This window comes from Mesocricetus auratus, unplaced genomic scaffold, assembly GCF_017639785.1.
Source record: "Mesocricetus auratus isolate SY011 unplaced genomic scaffold, BCM_Maur_2.0 Super-Scaffold_4256, whole genome shotgun sequence".
Classification (NCBI taxonomy): domain Eukaryota; kingdom Metazoa; phylum Chordata; class Mammalia; order Rodentia; family Cricetidae; genus Mesocricetus; species Mesocricetus auratus.
In genome coordinates this window covers 80520360-80542975 of record NW_024429182.1, presented here as the reverse complement: position 1 = coordinate 80542975, position 22616 = coordinate 80520360, and the positions used below count along the sequence as shown (strand labels likewise).

General features: G+C 48.9%; 2 protein-coding genes and 2 long non-coding RNA genes across 6 annotated transcripts in view; 2 read left to right on the top strand and 2 right to left on the bottom strand.

Annotated features, from left to right (window-relative positions):
* Tmc7 (transmembrane channel like 7) overlaps positions 1 to 9980 on the bottom strand; it is a 46277-nt gene extending 36297 nt beyond the window's left edge. For both annotated transcript variants that reach the window (XM_005075745.4, XM_021230427.2), the window contains exon 1: positions 9845 to 9980. In XM_005075745.4, the coding sequence (XP_005075802.1) occupies positions 9845 to 9908 (64 nt within the window). In that variant the 5' untranslated portion in view covers positions 9909 to 9980. The remainder of the gene's footprint in view (positions 1 to 9844) is intronic.
* A 95-nt stretch (positions 9981 to 10075) lies between these two features.
* On the top strand, positions 10076 to 14780 carry LOC121134658. The gene is made up of 3 exons (XR_005871772.1): positions 10076 to 10173; positions 10696 to 10804; positions 14369 to 14780. It is a non-coding gene; the product is annotated as an uncharacterized LOC121134658 (long non-coding RNA).
* Positions 14781 to 20458: 5678 nt separating this feature from the next.
* On the bottom strand, positions 20459 to 21639 carry LOC121143583. 2 transcript variants are annotated; one of them, XR_005880830.1, is made up of 2 exons: positions 21521 to 21639; positions 20459 to 20840 (listed from the first exon to the last, which is right to left on the bottom strand). It is a non-coding gene; the product is annotated as an uncharacterized LOC121143583 (long non-coding RNA). The 2 variants fall into 2 exon arrangements; XR_005880824.1 differs by having other exon boundaries at positions 21479 to 21611.
* A 45-nt stretch (positions 21640 to 21684) lies between these two features.
* The window catches only part of Tmc5 (transmembrane channel like 5), a 78364-nt gene continuing 77432 nt past the window's right edge, over positions 21685 to 22616 (top strand). Inside the window, exon 1 of the mRNA XM_040755718.1 lies at positions 21685 to 21816. The gene's annotated coding sequence lies outside the window, so the exon portion shown is untranslated. The remainder of the gene's footprint in view (positions 21817 to 22616) is intronic.

Genomic DNA, 22616 nt, shown 5'->3' with positions numbered 1-22616 from the left:
CTAAGTGCCCACTCTATGAATCATCCCATCCTTAATCTATACCGTTTAATGTACATCGTCTCTGTCCTCTCTCAAGGATCACATCTCTCTCCACCACTTCTGAATCCTTAGTGTCTGCACAGTGCTTGGCACATGGCAGTGTCCGATAGATAATGAATGAATGAATGAATGAATGAATGAATGAATGAGGAATGGATGACTCTGCTGCCGAGGACGTAGTGTTCAATTGCCGACCAAGCTTTTGATCAAAGTTCACGGTTAACACCCCAGAAAGCAGGATGCAAAAATCAAGGGGGAAAATAATGAAGCATTTTATAATTCTTTTCTGTATAGAAAATAAATGTTTACAATTTAAAATGCAATTCTTTTTTTTTTTCAGAGTATGTCTCTATGTATCCCAAGCTAACCTGGAACTTACTCTGTAGCCCAGGTTGGTTTCAAACTCAAAGATCCTTTAGCCTCAGCCTGTCCAGGCCTCAGGTTACAGGTGTGAAGACATCATTCCCAGCTCTACACTGAAACCTTTTAAAGGGGTGGGGGGAAGCTGGTGGGAAATGCTGACTCTACTTGATGTCCTTGCTTCAGGCTCTTTCCAGAGTCTTGTTTATGGAAATGCACTTTGGTCTGTTAGGAACACAATTCATTGTTCCTAAACAATCCATGATTAACACAATCAGGGAGACACTGATCAGAGTCTGGTTACACTGGTTCCTGAACGCTTGTCCATTCCCTACGGTTTGACACGGAGGTAGGAAGCCTGAAAAAACACATACTTACAGATTCCAACGGCTTTTACCTATAAGTTTCTAGGACTCAGAGACTTAAAAGCTGCCACAAGAGACCCATTAAACACTTTAAAAACGTCCAAAGGAGCCATGGAGATGGCTCAGCAGGTACAGCACTTGCCACTGGGTCTGATGACCTCAGTCCATCCCTAGGACCTGCTTGGTTGAAGGAGAGAGGCAACTGCTGCAGGCTGTCCTGACTTCCACACATGTGCCGTGACACATAGGCACATCCGGCCATGCACAAACAAAAATTCAGGAATTAAACAAAAGCAAAACTTCCTAAGCTCTGCTGCTCCCCCAAAGACCACCATCCTCCCACCCATGCACCCACCCACCATCTACTCAGCCACTTGAGCACATTTGGTGAGAAACCACCACAGGCCAAACGGCTCTTTAAGATTGAGATCCGCCTGAATACAACACACCATACCCCATCTTTTCCATATGTCAGGTGGTGATAATATGGAAAAAAGTAAGTTGGGGGTGGGAGGTGGCGAGGTCTTAGGGGATGGGGTATAATTTCAAACAGAGTGATCAAGGGCAGTACCCCAGGAAGCTGACATTTGAGGAAGGCTGGGAAAATGGGGAGACATGGCTATGCGGGCATCCTGGGAAAGGCTATCAAAGAAGAAAACAGCCAGTGCAAAGGACTTGAAAAACAGTATGGTTCGAGTCAACAGGGAGGACAGTAGGTCGTGGGGGTGGGGGAAATGTCAGGTCACCTGGGGACATGAGCACCATGGAAGACATTCGCTTTTGTTTGGTAAAGTGGGGGCCATGAAGGATTTGTGGCATTTAGCGGAAATCACTGTGACTCCCACTGTCTCTACATGGCAGCATGGCTGTGGTGCAGGCTGGGCACACGTCCCACAAGGTGTATGTATGGGTCATTTTTGTCAACTTGACATAAACCTACATATATACAAGAAGAGGGAATCTTTTTACTTTTTAGATTTATTCACGTGTATGAGTGTTTTGTTTGCCTGAGTCTGTACACCATGTGGATACCTGGTGCCCTCAGAGACCACAAGAGGGAATCTTAATGGAGAACATATCTCCACCAAATTACTCTGTAGACAAATCTGTGGGGCACTTTCTTGATTAATGATGTAGGAGGGCCCAGCTCACTGTGGGTGGGGTCACCCCTGGCAAGTGATCCTGGCCCTGGGGTATATAGAAAGGCAGGCTGAGCAGGCCACAAGACCCAGCCAGTAAGTAGAGCTCCCCATGGCCTCTGCTTCCATTCCTGCCTTGGCTTTTCTTAGTGATGGAATGCTACCTGGAGGTGTAAGCTGAAATATACCCTTTCTTCCCCAAACTGCTTTTGTCCATGGCCCCCAGCAACAGAAACCTAAGACAGAAAAGGAAAAGTTCTGTACCTGGGATCATTAAGCAATGGAGGTGTGACTGAGAAAATGAAGTTTTCATTTGGTCACATGTCCAAGGCTACCTGCGGCTGGTGCTAGCGGTGATACAGTGGAAGAGCCTGACTCCTGGGGCACAGAGTCTAGGGAAGATGGGAGAAGGGCCGTCTGCCCACGAGATACCTGGACAGGGGGCTAGCAGGGCCAACCTGAGTCAATCAGCTAGTCACACCGGAGCAGGTCAGGGGTCTGGCTGGACCCCACATTTTGCAACCAGATGAGCAAACAGCCCTCAGGAGCAGGTGACTAACGTGCTAATCAGAGCTACCACTGGGTGAAATTCCTGGATCATCTAGTTGTCGAGCCAGAAGAGAGTCGGGTGTGTTGGCTATGGGCCAGTTCCTGTGAGTCAGTGTGTCTGATGATTTGGCAAGGCCCGTAGGACAGAGCCTTGCCTCCCTGGCTACCTGCCTGGTGCTGCACCCCAGCTCCTCCTCCTCCCTGTTGGAGGCTAGCATGTGTCTTGACTATCCTGTGCCTCGGTCAGCTCTCATATGTAAAGTGTTTAGACAAGAGCCAAAGAGAAAACCACATGCCCCAAGTTTCTGCTTCCCACATAGCAGAAAAGATTCCCAAGTGGAAGTCACAGCTGTGTTCTCACAAAAGCTCATTCACAAAAACAGGTGGCAGCTGGCATGGTGAGATTTGTGGAAGCTTCACTTGCTACTCATTGATAAAGCTTAGTGTGTGAGGTGATTCTGACAGCACATGGGGGCATCTTCCTGGTAGGGGCCAGGCTAGTCCTTAATGGACTGTCTTCTCTCTACCAAGACCACCTCTCAAAGAGGTCCAAAGCAAAGACGGAGGCAGGAGGATTGCGAGTCTGAAGCCAGTCTGGATAAGGCCCTTTCTCAAAATAAATATAAACAAATGGGACTGGGGAGATGGCTCTGTTGGTGAAGTGCTTGCCTTGCAAGCACAGGGAACTGAGTTCAATCCCAGGACTCCCACGGAAAAAAAAAATGAGTATAGTGGCCTGTGTTTATAATCCTGGCACTGGGAAGGTGGAGGCAGGTGGATCCCTGGAGCCAGCCTAGACTACTTGCTTTGCTGCTTGGCGAGTTCTAGGCTAGCGAAAGACCCTGTGTTAAAAAAGAAAAAAAAAAAGGAAATGCAAATCAAAACAACTCTGAGATACCATCTCACTCCTGTCAGAATGGCTAAAATCAAAAACTCCAATGGCAGTTTATGCTGAAGAGGATGTGGAGAAAGGGGAACACTCCTTCACTGCTGGTGGGAGTGTCAACTTGTACAGCCACTTTGGAAATCAGTATGGAGATTCCTCAGGAAAATGGGAATCAGTCTCCCACAAGACCCAGCAATTCCACTCTTAGACACATTCATACAACAAAGATGTCTGTTCCACTATGTTCATAGCAGCATTATTTGTAATAGCCAGAACATGGAAGCAACCTAGATGCCCATCAACTGAAGAGTAGATAGAGAAAATGTGGTACATTTACACAATGGAGTATTACTCAGCAGAAAAAAACAATGGAATCTTGAAATTTGCAGGCAAATGGATGGCACTAGGAAAAAACACCCTGAGTGAGGTAGCCCAGACACAAAAAGAGAAACATGGTATGTACTCACTCATTTATGAATCAGGGGAGTGCCAGCATACAATCCCACTGACAGAGAGTCTGGGAAACAGAGCTGTCATGCATCGACTGATGAAAGCAGAGGCAGATACCCACAGACAAACACTGAACTGAACTCCTGAAATCCAGTGTCAGAAAGGGAGAACTGATGGGCAAAGGAGTTAAGACTGGGCTGGTTTAACCCACAGAAACAGCTGACCTGAACAAGGGGGAGCTTTTGGACCCCAGATTGATGGCTGTGTGGAAAGCATGGGACTGACCCAGACTCCCTGAATGTGGGTGTCAGTGAGGAGGCCTAGATAATCTATGGGGCCTTGAATAGTATTTATCCCTGGCATACAAATAGACTTTGAGTGCTCATGATACAATATGGGATGCTCTCTCAGCCTGGACTCTTGGGGGAGGGTCTAGGCCCTGCCCTGGATGAAATGACAGTCACTGGTGATCCACCATGGAGGGCCTCATCCTCCCTGGGGATCAGAGTGAAGACTGGGTGGGGGACTGGTGAACCTGGTGGGGAGAGGAGGAGAGGAGGGGAGGGGAGGAAAGGGAGCTGGGATTGACATGTGAAACAAGCTTGTTTCTAACTTAAAAAAAAAAAAAAGCAAAAAGGATGCAACTGTGAAACATTACCTGAGGTTATCTTCTGACCTCCACATGCATGTGCACCTATATGCATGTACTCACACATATTTGCACACACAAATAATAATAAATAAATAATATATGCAATTTCCAGTGTTCCTAGAAGCAATGACAGCAGCCTCTGGTGAACATAAGCACACACCACAATTAAGTAAAACTTGTACATTCAATCTCCAGTGAGTCTCACAGTGGCTGGGTCACACAGGGTCTTCTCATGCACTATGGTATTCTACAGCTAAGATAAGAACTCTGCCCAAAAGTGAGCCAACGCTTACTGTGAGGGGAAACCCTTGGCAGGACATGCTCACACCACACGTCACACCACACGTCACACCACACGTCACACCACACGTCACACCACACGTCACACCACACGTCACACCACACGTCCAATATGGCAGTGTCCTGGCACCTAACAAGTATTCAATAATATCCCTCAGGTGGACCTTGGGAATGTCTCTGCTCCTGGGTGGCCACAGTGTGCTGCCCCTCCTACCTACGCCTCCTGTGCCTATACCTCTCTATTTCTTAACTAGCCCCTCCTACCCTCTGCCCTTCAGGTCCCCTCCCCCTGAAGGCTCCTCCCACCTCAGATGCCAACAAAGGGCCCCAAACACTCTTTATATCCTCCTGCCTCAGCTCAGAGTCACTTCACATCTGGGCTACTACTGCATACCTACTTCCTGTCCACCCAGCCTTTGTGTAATGTTTTTCCCAGCAGTCAGGCTCCCTTGGATTTTCTTTCCATTTTTCCCTCCACTGTATACTCCCTCGACCTGGAGTTCTGTGGGCTGTCTCTTGCAGGCTGGCTCTCCAGGTCAGCCCAAGGGCCTGACTAGAGCTGACCCATCTCCCTCCTTCTACTTCTGGGAGGGAACCCCAAATGCACAGCCCAGTTTGATTGGGTGGTCTCAGACGCAAACAACCCTCCTTGGGAGAGCAGCCGGCTTGCAACAAAGTCACAACCCTGCAGAGACATTTCCCTCCGATGTTTTCACTTCCTGAAAAAACAAAGAAAGCCATCTCTAATCTGGGTTGCAGTTGCTGGGCAGAGCTGGGCTCCTCCAGACAGAGGGGCAAAAATAGCTCAAGAGAACCAGTCCCCAAGAGATCCCTGACTGAAAAAGGCTCAAGGAATCTCCCGCCTTGTCCAGAACATTCCACCCTCCTCAGAAACCTAGAAGAGCTGTGGGTCACTCACCGGATGAATGGGCTCAGCAGATAAGGAAAGACATAAATACCATAGGCCAATGGCTGTTTATTGTGGTGTAGTAGACTTGACTCAAGAAGAAGCGAAGTCTACACAAATGCCTGATGGTATATCTGCAGAAGCCCAGGCATAATGGCCCGTCACAAACCTCATGCTGTTAGTGTTACAAAGACCAAGCAAAAACAGTAGTGCTGTTGGGGCTCTGGGACAATATCCCAAATTACCTTGCCTCAGAATCTCATGTCCCAGACTCAGAATCTCATGTCCCAGCTACTAGGCAAGGCATACACACAGAACTTCTCTTGCCCAAGGCTAGTCATCCAAACTGGAATCCTTTGTCATCGAGACAGAAGAAGAAAGTTAACTTTAATCTCCCCGGCTGGTCTAGGTGGCTGGAATGACTTCTTCACCTGTGTTTGACAGGTGTTGATGGATAGGAATCTCAACAAGGAAACTCCTGGTGATCCCTGAGAAGCTGGGTGCCCTGCCTGGCCTATGAGCATAACACACAGCCCTGATGTGCCTCTCTGTTCTCCAAAGGTGATACCATGTGGCTTCACCACCTAAGCAGCAAAATGGAGAGTTCTCCATTCATTGGGTCTTCAAATCTATTTAAGAAAAATAAAACCCTTTGATGTAGATAGGCATAGTACAGCACTGAGTGACAGGCAGGAGGATGGTAGGTTCAGGGCTAGACCTGGCTACACTCTAAGACCCTGTCTGGAATACAGGGGGGAAAGAAAGGAGGGATAGGACAAGGTTTTCCAACAAGAAAGCTACGCACATGTGCGGTGAGCAACCCTCTTCACAAGGATCCAAGGACTGAGTCAGCCTGGATGTCCATCAGTGGATGTGTGCATACACAAAACGGGACCCAACAGACAATGGAATATTAGCCACCCATGAAAAGGGATGAAGCACTATTTCATGTGACCCTGGATGACTTCTAATGATGTGCCAAGAGGAAGCCACTAAGCACTCATATTAGTGTCTAGATTGGAGATCCAGACAGAGGTAGGAGTGGGCTGGTTGCGTGAGGCTGAGGTGAGGGAAGGCACAGATGGATGGGGTGGAGGCTCTGTGGGGATAATGGAAATTCGCTGGAGCCAGTCAGCCCCAGTGAAACCATTCTCCTGAGACAAGAGGTGGGTTCTCACTGGGGATGGGGGTTGCAGAGAGGGTTCACACTGGGGAGGGGAGTTGCAGAGAGGGTTCACACTGGGAATGAGGCATGCAGGGTGGGTTCTCACTGGCGGGCAGGGAGCATGCTTCTGCCTCACTCCATGCTGATGAACAACAGCTGAACATGTGTGACCACACCTCCAAGAAGGAAAGAGAAGAGGAGGAGTGGAGGGGGGAAAGGAAGAGGGAAGGGGGAGAAAGGAAACGTTGTGAATAAGTGGTCACACAGAAGAGTGTGTAGACAAAGTAGCTTGGCGAGACAATCCTTTTTGTAAAAGGGATGCACCAAGACCGAAACTGGGAGAGCAGACGCACAGCACAGGAAGCCCGCTTCATTTTTATTCTGACCCAGGTGGTGACTGTATCTTCCCCCACCGCCCCATTGTCTGGGGTTGGACCAATCTTTCAGGTTTGCCTACTTTTAAATGAGTCCATGCAAAAGAAGTGAAGGGAAGTAGAGGTCACTTAAATTCTGATAACACACCTAGGCATGGTGACCTATTCCTTCCATCCTAGCATCTGCAAGGCGAGAGAGGTAGATCTCAGAGTTTGAGGCCAGCCTGGTCTACACAGTGAGTCCCAGGCAGGCCTGAGCTGCATAACAAACTATTTGAAACAAAACAAAAATTCATTAAGTCAAGGATAGCAAGAATCCCTCCCCATGCCAGGGGACCTCAAGAGCATACAGCAGGCACAGAGTCCAACCTGGAATAGGGAGTCAAGGAGGGCTTCTGAGAAGAAGTGACCCTGAAGGAGGAGAAGAGATATATGTACCTTGTAAGGAAGGTCATGGCCCCCAAGGTAGAAGGACAGGGTCTAGCGCAGAACAGTACCATCAAGTGGGCATGGGAGGAATGTGGGTGAAAACAGGAACCAGTAGAGAAGGGCATCTATACAAATACTATCGTCAGAGTGTGCTAGACACTGGTGAGCCACTGAGGCCACCTTCCAGGAGCCCAGTGGCACAAGGAGGCACAGCCATAAATGACAACAGTTAATATTTCATAGCATTGCCACTGGCCCCAAGACGGCCCCATAGAGCCATGTTTCCAGCATCCGGGTGTTCACATTCAAACCCAGCACCCGGCACTCTGGGCAAGGACACCTGCGTGACCAAGGACTTACTGCAGAAACGTGGTGTGGACTTCAAATGGACACAGGACACAACAGCTTCTGGCCTGCTCTTCTGAAGTCATCTGCTCACGGAAGGCCACGGGCCATGTTGTGGGGCAGCACAAACAGCCCTGAGGAGGCCCAGGCAGAGAGGAAGAGAGGCCTCTGCCAGCAAAGTTGGGTCACCCCACATGACCAGGACATAGTGGGAAGGACCTTCTATCCCAAGGCAAAAGTGCAGGCAACTGCAAAAGCAGATGCCCCTTGACTACAACCTTACTGTAAGAACTCGGGGCAGAGACCTCCAGAGGGTTCACTCCTGACTGCACACACTGTGGCCTAGCTGCTCACATACAGCATACCATGCCACTGTGGGGTCCTTTTCCAAAGAGGCCCCACTTTATGCTGCTATATAAGGAGATCAGAAAACAGCATCTGCCTGGGGCTGGCAGTAGGGACCTGTATCCCAGGATGCCAAGGCATGTGGGATCATAAGATGAAGACCAGCTTGGGCAGCAAGACAATGTCTCAAAATTTAAAAACAAACAAAACCAGAGGTATTGGCACACACCTGTACTTCCAGCGTCAGGAGGCAGAGGTAGGAGTCCAACCCTAGCCTGGATTATGTAAGATTGTGTCAAACAAAACAAAACAAAGCTTAAAATGTAAAAGAAGGCTGGAGAATGTAGTTCAGAAGGAGAGCTCTTGTCTGGAACGTGTAAGGCCCTGAGATCAATCCTCAGTGTTACAAATCAAGCAAAAAAGTAGGAATCCAAGGGGGTGGGACAGTGGTTCAGTCATAGGGGCCCAAGAGTTGCTTAGTAGCACTTCAACTCTCAGCAAAGATCTGAGATGAGCGATGGGCAACAGTGTAACAGCTTGTGCTGGACTAAGAGGACGATCAATGCGAGCCAGCCAGAAAGACCCCTGGCTTTCACAGTGCTGGGATGGAATCCTGGAACTTGGTATGCAAGGCCTGCCCTCACTGGGGGATTCTAGCCCAGTCACACTGCAGCCTCTGACTGCTACTGGGCTGAAAGAAGCTGACATCAGCAATACAAGGACTGAGCGAGAACAGAACTATCATAGAGCCTAGCCTGATTTTTTTCCTGATTCAAGAGCATTTTCCAGGATTGGGGTCTTTCTTCTTGATGTTGAAAACAATCCAAAGTGAAGGGCCCAAAGCCTGCTTCGATATCCTTGCAGCATGCTAAGCTTTGCCTTGGTAGATACAATCTCACACTGAAACTCGTCTACAGATATCATTGTGAGGTCTGGCTCAGGGCAGAAACAAAACAAATACAAACTACAAGGAAGCCTGCCTGAGGGGTTTGGCAGCTCTATTGTATCTACGGGGCGGTGTCTTTACACATTTCTGTAAAATCTTAGGACGCTGTATAACTGACTGCATGCTTAACACAACTAAAAAGAAAATCTCCCTGCTAACATTGACTATAGTCTCACTATGACCAGGGCTGTATGGGGCATTTATCGGTTATTTCGCTGTTTCTCGGCCAATCTGAGGCTCAGAGAGGGCAAAGCACTTGACAAAATTCACACAGCAATAAAGACCAGAGACAGAATGGCTTCCAAGTGGATCTAAAAGGAATATCCAGGGGCAAGTGACTCGAGGCCAGCTTGTAGGGCAGGCAGGTTGCCACTATCTCTTTACAGAACAGATACCACGGCGATCTAGAGGCTGCCCTGGGTCCAAGGGTCGTCGTGTGGAAAGGGAGGGCTGCCTCCCCCAGCTCGGTAGACAGGGCGAGGAGCCTCCTCGCCGGGCAGGTCCGCTGCCCACCGCTTTCCCCGCAGCGATCCCCCGCGGAGAGCCAGGGCGGTCACCCCGCCTTCCCTCAGCCCGGTCCCGCCGCGTCCTACCTGGGTGTACGGCCCGCTGCCGGCTGGACCCGCGGCTCGGGTCCCCCGTGCTTCCCTCGCTCATCTCGGCCCCACAAGGACCCTCCAGCCGCCTGGGCCAGCCGCCCCGCCTCGTCGGGTTCCAGATGACGTCACAGAGGCGGGCGGGGCCGTTCCCACGGACGCGGGGTGGGGACCAACTACCTCCGGGCGCCTCTCCCTCTTCTTAGTCTCTTTTCTTCTCCCTTCCTCCTTGCCCCTTCCTCTTCCCGTCCTCTTGCATCCCTCGGTCTCTTCTGGGACTCTGAAACCTAGGCTGGAACTCCTAATAGCCTGCCTCCACCTCCCAAGTACTTGAATTACAAACCCCACTGTTGTAAATTGCCATCCTTTGGTAGCAAAGACACGGAAAGTGTGTGTGTGTGTGTGTGTGTGTGTGTGTGTGTGTGTGTGTGTGTGTGTGTGTGTGTGTGTGTAGATACATGCATAACTAAGACAGTCACATACCTTATACCAAATAATGTAGATAACTCTCTAGAGGGTGCTGTTAACTCTCTTCCGTGGTTATGGGGGGGCGAATTTGCTACATATGCTTGTCTTAGAAATGTTCTCATTTCACCGACACCCCATACCTATATTCATATGCAGCCAAAACATAAAATTAAAAGTAATGAGAGGGGCCAGTGAGGTGATTCACCAGGTACAGGCACTTGCCGCCAAGCCTGACAGCCTGAGTTCTAGCCTCAGAATCCACATGGAAGATATATGCCCCTGCATGCATAAAGACACAAAATAAGTACACAAATAAATGAAATGTGGACAGTTGTCTTGAGAGAAGGTTCATTGGTTAAGAGCACTTCCTACTCTTCCAGCGGGGAGAGGATTGGGATTTGATTCCCAGCACGAACAACCACGCTGAACTCCAACTCCGGGGGAATCTGATACCTTCTGCTGACCTCCACAGACATCTGCAAGCACATGGTATGTGTTCACACAAACGCATATGCATAAATAAAAATAGCTCTTTCAAAAAGAGTTTGAGATACATAGGCAGGTATGTGTGCATTTGAGCCAGCCTGGTCTACATTGTAAGTTCAGGCAAGCCAAGGCTATATAATGATACAGAGGAGGAGGAGGAGGAGGAGGAGGAGGGAGGAGGAGGAGGGAGGAGGAGGAGGAGGAGGAGGGAGGAGGAGGAGGAGGAGGGGAAAGACACGGAACTTGATGGGTGCAGTTGCTGTCCCACCTTCTCAGGAGGCTGAGGCAGAAAGCTTGCTTAAGGCCAGTGAGCCAAAATAAGAAAAAGTGGGAGTGAGGGGTGGGGGTGGTAGGAGCAGGGCAGGTGACAACAAGTTCTATTTTGAGAATTACTGAAGGGCTCACACGCCAGCTGGCACTGGAGATCTTTAGCAGAGACAGTGAAGGCAGCCAGGCAGGGTCACTATGGCTGTTTGAAGGTCACCCAGCTTCCCTCCCAGTGCCCTTCGAAGCCCTGGTACACCCTCCCTATTTTCTTATACTGTGCCTTCTTCATCCCTTGTCACTTAGTGTCTTTTGGCCTCGGGATATTTACACAGTTTCTGTTCTTGTAGTTTCTCTGTCCAAGTGGATGATTAATACAGGATATTAACATTGTTTTTAAAAATTGCCAGGCATGATGACTCAGGCTTGAAACCCCAGAGTTCTAGAAACAAAAACAGAGACAAGGCTATTTGGAGTTCAAGTCCAGCCTGGGCTACATAGCAAGACCCTGTCTTAAAACAAATAAATAAGAAAATGGAACTATAAATAAAGAATATGATGCAACTACAGCAAAGAGTTCTCAGGATTACACCAGCTCATCCGTGTATAAATTACAGTGTCATCACCAGGGCCTGAGCCATTCCTTCTCAAACAGAAATCTGTCTCCTACTGTTTTTCTTCTTTTTCCAACTTTCTTTCACTTTTCATTGTTTCCAGTTAATTTTAATGTTTAATTTATGAATATGGATGTTTTGTCTGCATGTATGTCTGTATACCTTGTGTGTGCCTGGTACCCATGGAGGCCAGAAGAGGGCATCAGATTCCCTGGAAATGGAATTGCAGACAGATGTGAGCTTCCGTGTGGGTGCTGGGAATTGAACTCAGGTCCTCTGGAAGAACATCCAGTGCTCTTAACTGCTTTGTCATTTCTCCAGTCTCTGGAGAATTTGTTGTTGTTGGGTTTTTTTGTTTGTTTGCTTTTTGTTTTGTTTTGAGGTTTCATTAGCCCAGGTTGGTCTTGAACTCATTATGCAGCCAAGGATGACCTTAAACTCTTACCTCTGCCTCCCAAGTGCTGGGATTGCAAATGTGTCCCACCATTCCCGGCTTCATTGTCAGCTTTTCCAGGAAACAGCATTTGTAATAAAGAAATAGAAATTACTGATCTGGGTGTGGTTGTTTGAGGCCAGCTTGCATGGTGGGACCCTGTGTCAAAAAGCAGGGAGGGACAAAGGAAAGGAAGGAAGGAAGGAAGGAAGGAAGGAAGGAAGGAAGGAAGGAAGGAAGGGATACAGAAATGGAAACAAGAGTTAATCATCATCATCATCACTTGTGTGTGTACAGTGGTTTGTGTGTGTGCAGGTGCATATGCACAGGTATATAGAGGTTAGAGGTCACTTTCAGGTCTCACACCTCAGGAGCTTTCTTCCTTGTATTAGTTACATTTCTAGCACTGTGATAAAATACCGAAGCTAAAGCAACTTACTAAGTAAGAATTTGTTTTGGGTTTATGGTTTCAGAGGGTTTGAGTCCATGATGGCAGGGTGGAGGTAGCAGGCAGTGGGCAGCTGGAGCAGCTAAGAACATACATCTGGATCTGCATGCAGGAGCCAGAGAGGGCTTATTCCAAATGGCATAAGTCTTTTGAAACCACAAACCCTGCCCCAGTAACACACCTCCTCTAACAAGGCCACACCTTCTAATCCTTCCTAAACAGTTCACCAACTGGGGACCAAGCACTTAGGCATAGGAGCCCACAGGAGCCATTCTCATTGAAACCACCACACTGTGGTAAAGTCAAGGTCACTCTTACTGGCTCAGCCATTTCAAAGTTTAGGGAGACTTGGGATGCCTAATGTGTATGGTCAGGACCTACTGTGTGTCCTCCTCAGACTTTTTCTCCTCCAGTGCATCCCAAGCTCTCAAAACTACCTTTTATATGGAAGCAAGATCCTCCTGTGGATAGCCACAGAAGCTCCGTTAATGCTGAGTAACTTAACGGTACCACCCGACCTTCTATGAACCTCTTTTTAAGACTCTTTCAATGGCAAGGGACTTTGTTAGACTGGCTGGACAGGAGCCCCAGGGACCTCCTGTCTTCACTCTCAAGACTGTGATTATAAGCATACACTACAAACAAGGTCTCACTCTGAATCCCGGGCTGGATTCAAATTTACAATCCCCCTGCCTCAGTCTCTCAAATGCTAGGATGACAGGTACATGCCACCATGCCCAGCTGGAAGCCATTATTTTGAAACCTCTTATTAGACACATGTACTTTAACTATTTCTTTGACTAGACTCTCAATAGACAAATGGAAGACATCAAACACGTGTATTTATTAAAATCTTCATCATTGATGCACTTAACAATATTAGACCACCCCAACTGCTAAGTGGTTGTACAGTCAAAGTTAAATCATCTTCCCTTAGTTTTCACATCTGGGTAGCACATGGGTTTGGGCCATGATGCCAGGCAGGGTGACTCCTGCTGGAGTTAGTTTGAAAACCCTAATGAGCTAGGAATGCTTTTGATCTGAAGGGTGGAAGCCAGGGTTGTTCTCCAGCACCAAGCCAGAGGTCATCCTATCCCACACAACAGCCATCCTGCCTCCCAGGAACTTGGTAACAAAAGCCTGATCTAATGGCTGGAGAGATGGCACTGCTGTTAACAGTGCATACCACTCTGCAGATGACTCAAGTTTGCTCCTCAGAACCCCTGTAAGGCAGCTAGCTCACAGATGTTGGTGGCTCCAGCTCCATGGGATCCAACATCCCCTTCTGATCTCCAAGGGCCCACACATGTATATGGAAAATACACACAGACACATATAATGCACATAAATTAGTAGGGGCTGGAGAGAGGGCTCAGCGATTAAGAACATGTACCATTCTTCCTAAGTAAGTCATTTAGTTTTAGAGAAGACTCAACAATTAAGAAAAGTACTGTTTTTGCCGAGTGCAGTTGTTTGGTTCTTGGCACCTACATGAGGCAGGTCACAGGAACTCCAGTTCCAGGGGATTGGACACCTCTGGCCACTGCAGGCACCTGCACTCAAATGCATACACCTACCCACCCCCACATACACAAGCATGCATAATAAATTTTTAAAAATTGAACCATGTATTGCACAAACAGCTGGCTGGTATGTCTGCTTCCTTTTGATAAGAACCCAATTTTCCAGGAACACAACTGGAAACGTATGTTTTAAGAAGAGTACTTAAGATTTAGTCTCAAAATGCTTCTGAGGATCAGCCACTTGGAGTCTTGGTCTTCACTGTCTATGTTGGTCCACATCTGTAGATGCAGCATTGGTGGTGCTTCCCCTGGAAGTCCTCTGTTGTGGAAAACTGTCCTCCAAGCCATTACCATCTTCATTGGAGCAGCTGTGATGACCCAAAAGAGACCCTCCAGATCAGGTCTGTGGAAGTTCCCTCATAGAAAGAGGACATGAGGAGTGACACCAGACCCTCACCTGAGACTCCAAGCTGGATGTTATTCTGTCCCTGCTGTTCATGGCACCCACAGGTGTTAGAGTATACAAAGGGTGGGAGGTTAATTGAAGGGAGTGGCATCTATACAGTTCAGTCTTGCTGGGCTGGGACATTGGTGTGATGTGACTATTTTGGGGTAACCTCTAGGAGGTGGGGCCTGGCTGGTGATGATAGGTCACTCAGGGCAGGCCTTTAGAAGTTTAACACAGGGTCAAGACTGGGCTGGTGAATCCCAGAGAAACAGCTGATCTTGGACCCCAGACTGATGGCTGAGAGGCCAGCATGGGACTGATCCAGACCCCCTGAATGTGGGTGTCAGTGAGGAGACTCAGGCAATCTATGGGGTTTTTGGGTAGTAGATCAATCCCTGTGTGTATCCCTGACACACAAATGGACTTTGGGGACCCATCCCACAATGAGGAATGCTTTCTCAATTTGGGCACTTTGGGGAGGGCCTGGGCCCTCTCTGGAACAAAATGACAGACTCTAGAGATCCCCCATGGAGGGCCATACCCTCCCTGGGAAATGGAGTGGGGATTGGGTGGGGGTCTGGGGGGACAAAGGGGAGGGAGTGGGCATGGAGGAGAGGGAGAGAGAGCTGGGACTGACATGGGAAGCAAGCTTGTTTCTAATTTGAATATATAATAAAAAAGTGAAAAAAAACAGATCCTACTGCTCTCTGAATTTGTCTAGATGGACTTCGCTGGATTCTGGTTCATCTGTTGACTGAAACTCATACCACCTACTCCATGGTGCTGCAGATGGAACCCGGTGTCTCACAGGTGCTCTCTTGGCTATTAGCCTTTTGCTATGGAGTGTTTGAAAAGTTCAGGCATTATGCTGGCCTGCCCTGTTACCTGGCAGGATGCACTCAGGCAGCACTCTGGCCAGCCCAGAGTTCTGTGAGAACCACGCAGGTGCAAAGGACCCCTTTAAAGGACTGACCCCTGCCTGCTTACACTCTCTTTTACTCTTGTCTTCCTCTCCATCTCCTCTCCTCTCTCTCTCTCTCTCTCTCTCTCTCTCTCTCTCTCTCTCTCTCTCTCTCTCTCTCTCTCTCTCTCTCTCTCTCTCTCTCTCTCCCTCTCTCTGCTCTACACGGGTTGGTTACCTCTCACCCCCCTTTCCTTCCCTGTCCACCAATAAAACTCCACGTGGGATCGTTGAGTCACGGTCTGTGTCTCGTTACTGGGTAAACCTAGACATTTTAACAACAGTGTTCACCATGTTTCCTCACAATAGGCAGAGGAGGAATGCCTTTTCTCTCTCCTACACACTGTAGGCTCCTCACTTCCCAGGTCCCCACCCCAGATTCACTTCTGGTTCATCTGGAAAGCATTTACCTCCTAAGGACGTCTGCCTCTGCTCATTACCAAGGACTCTGCTACATTTTCCCAGTTCTCACTAACTACACTCTGTCTCCAGGGAGGATTTGGTTGAAATCTCCCAGGCAGGAGCTGACTCCTGACAGGAGCCACGGTTTCTCTGAGGCTGCTCATGGCCTACAGGACAGAACACAGGCCCAGAAGCGTGTGTGTGAGTAGAGGAAGGGACACCTCCCTCTTGGCTATTGTTGCCAACAGCAGGACCCCAACACAGCCAGCAGCTGCCCTCTGAGACATTTAGTGTATGTCTATAGGAGCGTGTCAAAGTCCAAGGGCTCCTTTTGGGAGAGACTATTCTGTTCTGATGTGTCATCATTCCAACTTTCTCAAGTTAAGCCGTCCTTTTCACAGAAAGGGTAAAGATAGCCTTGGATCAGCAGTTGGCGCTTCACTCACTAGCTGTGTGATCCAAGGCGTGTTACTAAGCCTCTCTGTACTTCTGTTTCCTATTCTTTTTTCTCTTTCCCCTATCTTCTTTTTAGATAAGAGCTTACTATGGAACCCAGCAGGCTTTGAACTTACAATACTTCTGCTTCAGTTACCCAAATTCAGGGATTACAGGTATGCATGACCATACCTGGATCTCCTCCTCTATCAAATGTACCTAGTAATGATATCAATTCCTCTGCTAAATCATTAGCTGAACCTGGATTTTGCAGCCAGGAAGAGGGGTGAGTTTGACTCCTAATATGACATGGGTGTGTGGGATCTGTATCTAAGGAGTAGGGTGGGGCTTGCTGATGAGCAATCACTAAGAGGAAATATCAGGGCTATGTGAGGTCTTAAGTTGCCCTGACCAGATGTTGGACAAAAGGAGAAAATCTTGACTTGAGGTTTCAGAGGCATCAGTCTAATTTATATCAAGGCAGCCAGGAAACAGAGAAATGGCGTAAAGGAACAGGTCAGGGCACAGTGTAGCTTTCCCATAATTTACTTCTTCCACAAGGCCCGCCTCCACCTTCCACCACCTCCCAATGATGCCATGGAGTTATGAACTCACCAAGATATCATTAGGTCAGAGTCTGCAGCATCTACCCGTGGGCAATCAATCACATGCTCAGCAGGAATGTACTTCTCTAATTAAGCCCGTGGGTGGTTCCCACTCCAATCAGGGCAGCTGTGACATTCTGATCTAGCTGTCACAGGGAGATAAGGGAGTATCTGGCTAGGCTGAGCTGATGGACTATTACTGCAGATAGATCAGGTGACAGACACCATCTAGGAAGAAGGTCCTATTCAAACAGTGAGGGACACCAGGTATAAGGGCCCCTTCTTCTGACTGAGCAAGGCTCTCTGCTAACACTGGTCTTCAGGGGGAAGCATACAGGCTGGCCTAGGAGGCAGCCAGGAGTCTTACAGCCAGGTCAAGCAAAGAATTGTAGTCACCTCCTTGCAGGTCAGGGATGGGCCTGAGCTGCCAAGGCAGGGCACCTGAGCTGCGTGTTAAACAGATCTGGGTCCAGAGGGCACAGGCTGAGCTTTCCGGGTTCCCGTGTCCCTCAACAAAGAGTTGGAGCAGGGACACATGACAGTGGAAGAATAGAAACTGCGTTAAGAAAGAGAATATTCCCAAGCGTGGAAGTGGGCTGGAAAGCTGAGGAAGGATAGAGATGCTAATGGCCCCCAGCTGGAAGTGTAGCGAGCTGGTGAGCCTACAGGGGCATTTATATGGCATCTGTCCTCTCCTCTCCAGAGAGCTCCGTGGGCTTGCTTGATTTGTTCCTGGTGGAGAAGAGTTCCCAGGCCTTCTGCCAGCAGGCTTCTTTCATATGCTAATCTCTCCCCACCCCGCCGCCGCATTCTGCCACCAGTTGCAGTAACAGAAGACCCCATGCTGGGTAGTTTGCCGAGAAAAAAAAAATATAGCTCTCACTGTTTCCAGCTGGGAAGCAACATCTGTTCAGAGAAAGGTGACAAATCCAGACTCTGTGACATTCCTGTGAAGCAAATTGCCTGGGCGCTTCAAAAATATCCGTAGCTGGGGGTGGGGGCAGCAGGGGCTAGGGTCGGGGATGAGAAGAGAAGCTGACTGGTAGAGCTTTAGTGAGCAGGAGGTGCTGAGTCCCGCCCCGACACTGGGGGGCGGGGGAGTCATCAGGATTAACAGAAGAAAGGGAGGAGGGGAGGGCGTCGGGACTGAAGGTGAGCAAAGCTGGGACTCATGGGATTCACAGTCCACCTCCTCTGCTTTCGTTAGCTGATGCTTGCTGTCTGTGTGCTACATGGGGCCGCTCGATCTTCAGATTTCCTGCATCCCGAACTGTGGGACTGTTCAAAAGCCTGCCATCAGGGACTGGGGGATGGCTCGGAGAGAAAGCTCTTGCTGCACAAGCTTGAGTATCTGAGTTTTGATCCTCAGCACCCACGTAAAATTGGGCCCGGGAGCACACATCTATAATCTCAGCTCCTACAGTGAAAGGAGTCGCGGGAGAAGCCAGGAAGCCCTCAGGCCAGCTAGGGAATGCAATTGTGAGCAAGACGCTGCCTCTCACAGGAGGAAGGAAGAAGACAAATGTCTCTCTTTCAGTGTCTCTTACTGAACCTAGAACTCAGCTGGCTGCCAGCAAGCCCCAGGGTTTTCCTCTCTCTACACCACCCCCATCATTTTCACCCCACAATGGGGCTGCAGGTGTACATGCAAACATCCCTGACTTTTTACTGAGTGCTGGGGATTTGAACTCAAGTCCCCATTTCTGCAGCAAGTGCTCTTACCCACTGAGCTCCTTTAATTTACAGACACTTGTCTTAATTTACAGACATACTTTACTAGCATTAAATAAAGACTGTCTGGTTCTTCCAATTTCATCCTGGAACCTGCATGGCAAATCACAGCCTTTGGTGAGCCTCCTCTGTGTGTTGACTACTGGGAGAGGGTTTTATCCTAGGAGGTGTGTGATTCTCATGAGTCACAATTCTCGTATGGGTGGAATAGTAGAATTCGGATATAGTCTGAGTCTCATTCATGCCAGCTGATCATATTACATTCAAATCCACAGCATGACACAGAGTCAGTATAGGTCATGTGGCCCTGAGGTCAAGCAGACCCCAGACTACAGCACTAGCTCTGTAGTTTACTGATGGGTCAGCAATGTTAGGCAAGTTTCATTTGTCCCTGTCTGAATCTATCTCTTTGTGTCTAGATTTGAATGTCTTTAAACCGAAGACAAGATATGACTATGTTTTCTGGGCCTGTCTGGAAGCCCAGGGCTCAAGCAATCAATCCATCCTCCTGCTTCAGCCTCGATGGTAGCTTGGACTGTACCTGTGTGCCCCGACACACAATTCAGTTTCTGTACTTGTGAAGCCACCCCATGGAGTTATCACATGAGGGAGGGCATGATGTCAAGTGCCAGGTAGGCTCCTTGTCTGAGCTTCTTTGGCCAGTGAGCCACATTCTTGGACTGGGCTAGCTCCTTTCTTAGTCTAGGTTAACTCCTTTCCTTTTCTGCCTCACACCAGATGCGGGTGGCCACAAGAAGGTGCCAGAGAGCAGGCATGGATGCCCTTTAGGCCACCTAGGGAACTTCACAAAGTTTGAAGCAACTCTACAGAGTGTAAACACCATCCTCCCAGGAGAGGGCAGACTAAAACTGTATCTTGGCTATAATGAGTGTTTCCCAAGGTGGCCAGGGTTCTGTTGGGTCTCTGTGGAGTCTGATCTCTGGCTGCTATGCAACTGTCACAGCTTCTCCCCCCCCCCAAAAAAAAACCCCAGTCAAATCCCTTTTGTGACTCAGAGTCAGTACCTTTCCAATAGTGTTTGGCTTTATGTTCTTTATGAAGATATTTGGACAGAAACTGGAGGACATCTATTATTATAATTGTTTTGTTTTTTTGAGACATGGTCTCACTACATGGTCCCAACTGGCCTGGAAATCTTTTTGTAGACTAGGCTGTTTTCAAACTCACAAAGATCTGCCTGCCTTCACTCCCTGCCCCCTCGGTGCTAGAATTAAAGCCATGTACTACCATGCCTGGCCGTGAGGGCATTTACAAAATGATTCAATGAGCACAACATGCTCACATTTAAAACTTTTTGTTACAGTGTGTGTGTGTGTGTGTGTGTGTGTGTGTGTGTATCAGAGGACAACTTGTGGTAGGAGGTAGGTAGGTCTCCTTTTACACCATATGGGTGGAACTCGGGTCAGCAGGCTTGGTGGCAAATGCCTTTACCCTCCAAGCCATCTTACAGTCCCAGGATGGCATGTTGAAGAATTACGTCTTACCAACTCATCATGACCTTCTTGCTTGCAGAACCAGGTGTTAGTATCCACTGAGATCACCGAACAAACAGATACCACTTCCTTAGGGAGAAGGCCCAGGACCCTGACATCCCTGAAGTCCCATATATCTCCTTGCAGTAGTCAGAATGACATCTAGGACACTCTATGTGGTGCTGAGGCAGACCCGGGAGCACCGTGCATGCCGAGCAAGCACTGTACCCTTAAGTCACACCCCCCAGCCCCTCACTGCGCAATTCTTAAACAGTAATGAAAAATAAATGACATACAACATAACATCCTCATCCTTCTTCACTCAGCTAATGGGGGAGAGCCACAGCACTGGGTAGCTTGACTCCAGAAGGTTATTATCTGGTGCCCCCACCCCAGTGCCTCCCATTCTTTTTCCCTCTTCTGTCTGTAGTTGTTTCCTGTGTGAATTCAACAAAGCATTTTCGAGCTGCTGTGCCAGTCTCCACTAAGAATCCCTTGCTAAAGACAAGCTGGCTATGACGCATGCCCATCATCCCAGCACGTCGGAGTTCAGGGTCCTCTTCAGCTATATAGTGAGTTCCAGGCTGTCCTGCTACTTGAGATGCTGTCTCAAAAAGCAGATAAGGAGACAGCTCTGCAGGTAAGGCTCTGCCAAACTTGACATCCTGAACTCCAGCTGGACCTACATGATGGAAAAAGAAAACGACTGCTACATGTTGTTCTCTGACCTCCATTTGCCCCCCAACAAATAACTACAATTAAACACACACACACAGAGACACACACACACACACACACATGCACGCACTCACTCACGCACGCGCACACACACACACCTCTCTGTTTTGTTTTATGAAACCCTCACTCTAACCCTGGCTGCTTTGAACTTTCAGCAAACCTCCTGCCTTAGTCTCCCAGCTGCTGAGATTATAAGCCTGAGGCACCAGTCTAGCTGACTCTGTCCTCCCTATTCTAAGGCAGGGTTTCACTGTCCCGGATATGGACAGGACATCATCCTGCTGGGATGACAGGCTGGGTCACCACCCCAGCCCTTTTTCTTCGTTCATCATGGGTGGACATTTGAGTTTGCTTCTGTTAAAATGGTGCCGGGAAGAACAGAGATGCTCATATATTTGGAGGTCCCTCTGAAGAATGTGGGATATCCCAGAAGTAGGTTGCCGGATGACGCGCCATTACTATTTCAGTACTGGAGGACTCTCCATACTGTCTTCCCCTGGGTCACCTGGTGTGCTGCAGGGTCCTCACTCCCACCCACACCTTCTTTTAGGCAGCTAGAGCAGTAGCCAGGTGTTCTCTCACCGAGGTTGGGATTCAATGTTGCCTGGCGATCGAATGACTCACTTTGCATTTCTTTAGGATCCCGCAGCATTTTGGAGCTAGCCTTCAGCAGCCCCTGGGGACTCCAAGGTGTGCAGCAGCTGCCAGGTGGAGGGTGGAGTTTTCAAAGGAGACAGTGCTTGCACACTGGGACCAGCCCTTGTCCAGAAACGCCACCCGCAGGGACCCGCTGGATGCCAAGGATACTGCGGCAGCACTCTGGATAGCAGGACCACGCACAGCCTGCGTGCAGCCCCGGGTCCTCATCGCCAACTGGAACACACCATGAGTGACGAATGTGAGAGCGGCGCTGTGTGGAGGTGAGGCGCCTGCACAGTGGCCATGGATGGCGGTTGTGACGCGGGAGCTGGGAGCCACGTAGGTGGGGTACGAGACATCCCGGTGTGTGTGTGGTGGGAAATCTAGGAGCTAGGGGCTGTACATGCTCTGCACACCAACAGCAGCGCTGGCTTTCTGTGACAACAGAAACGGGGTAGTACTATCCAAACCACAGCTCGTAAGAGAATATGGTATCTTCAAGATCTGTTTCCTTTCTGGAGAAAGTTACACAGCCATAGCGTCAAAAACCCCAAAGGTGTCTAAGCCAACAGTGAAATGCCCCCCCTCGTCCCCGCCTCCGGTCTCTAGTCGCCCAGAGCGATCACTGCTGCCAGGTTCAGGGCACCTGCAGACAACACAAAAAACATCACAACAGTGTCTAGGGCAGAGTCCCAGACTACAGAAGGGAGAAACTGGCCGAGGCTTGTGGGTGTTTGGCTTGGGGTGTCTCTAGGGTGAAAAGGGGAGAGGGCTGGGATGCTTCTAAGCACCCCACAATGCACGAGATGCCCAAATGCTAATACTGCAGAAGTCAAGAAACCCTGCCTCACAACCGCAAAAGGACCATTTACCTCATGCTTCCTCCCCACTCTCTCCGTACAAAGAACCACCAGTCCCTTGGGCTCTGGACAGCTGGGGACCTATCCCTGCCCCAAGAGGACAGTTCTTGAAACAAACCAAGCCATCTTCTTGAGGGCCATCTTACACTTCCTCTCATTTTAAAGACTTTCCTCAATTTATGAAGAAGAAAAATCCCATCTCTCCCTTAGAGAATCACCAT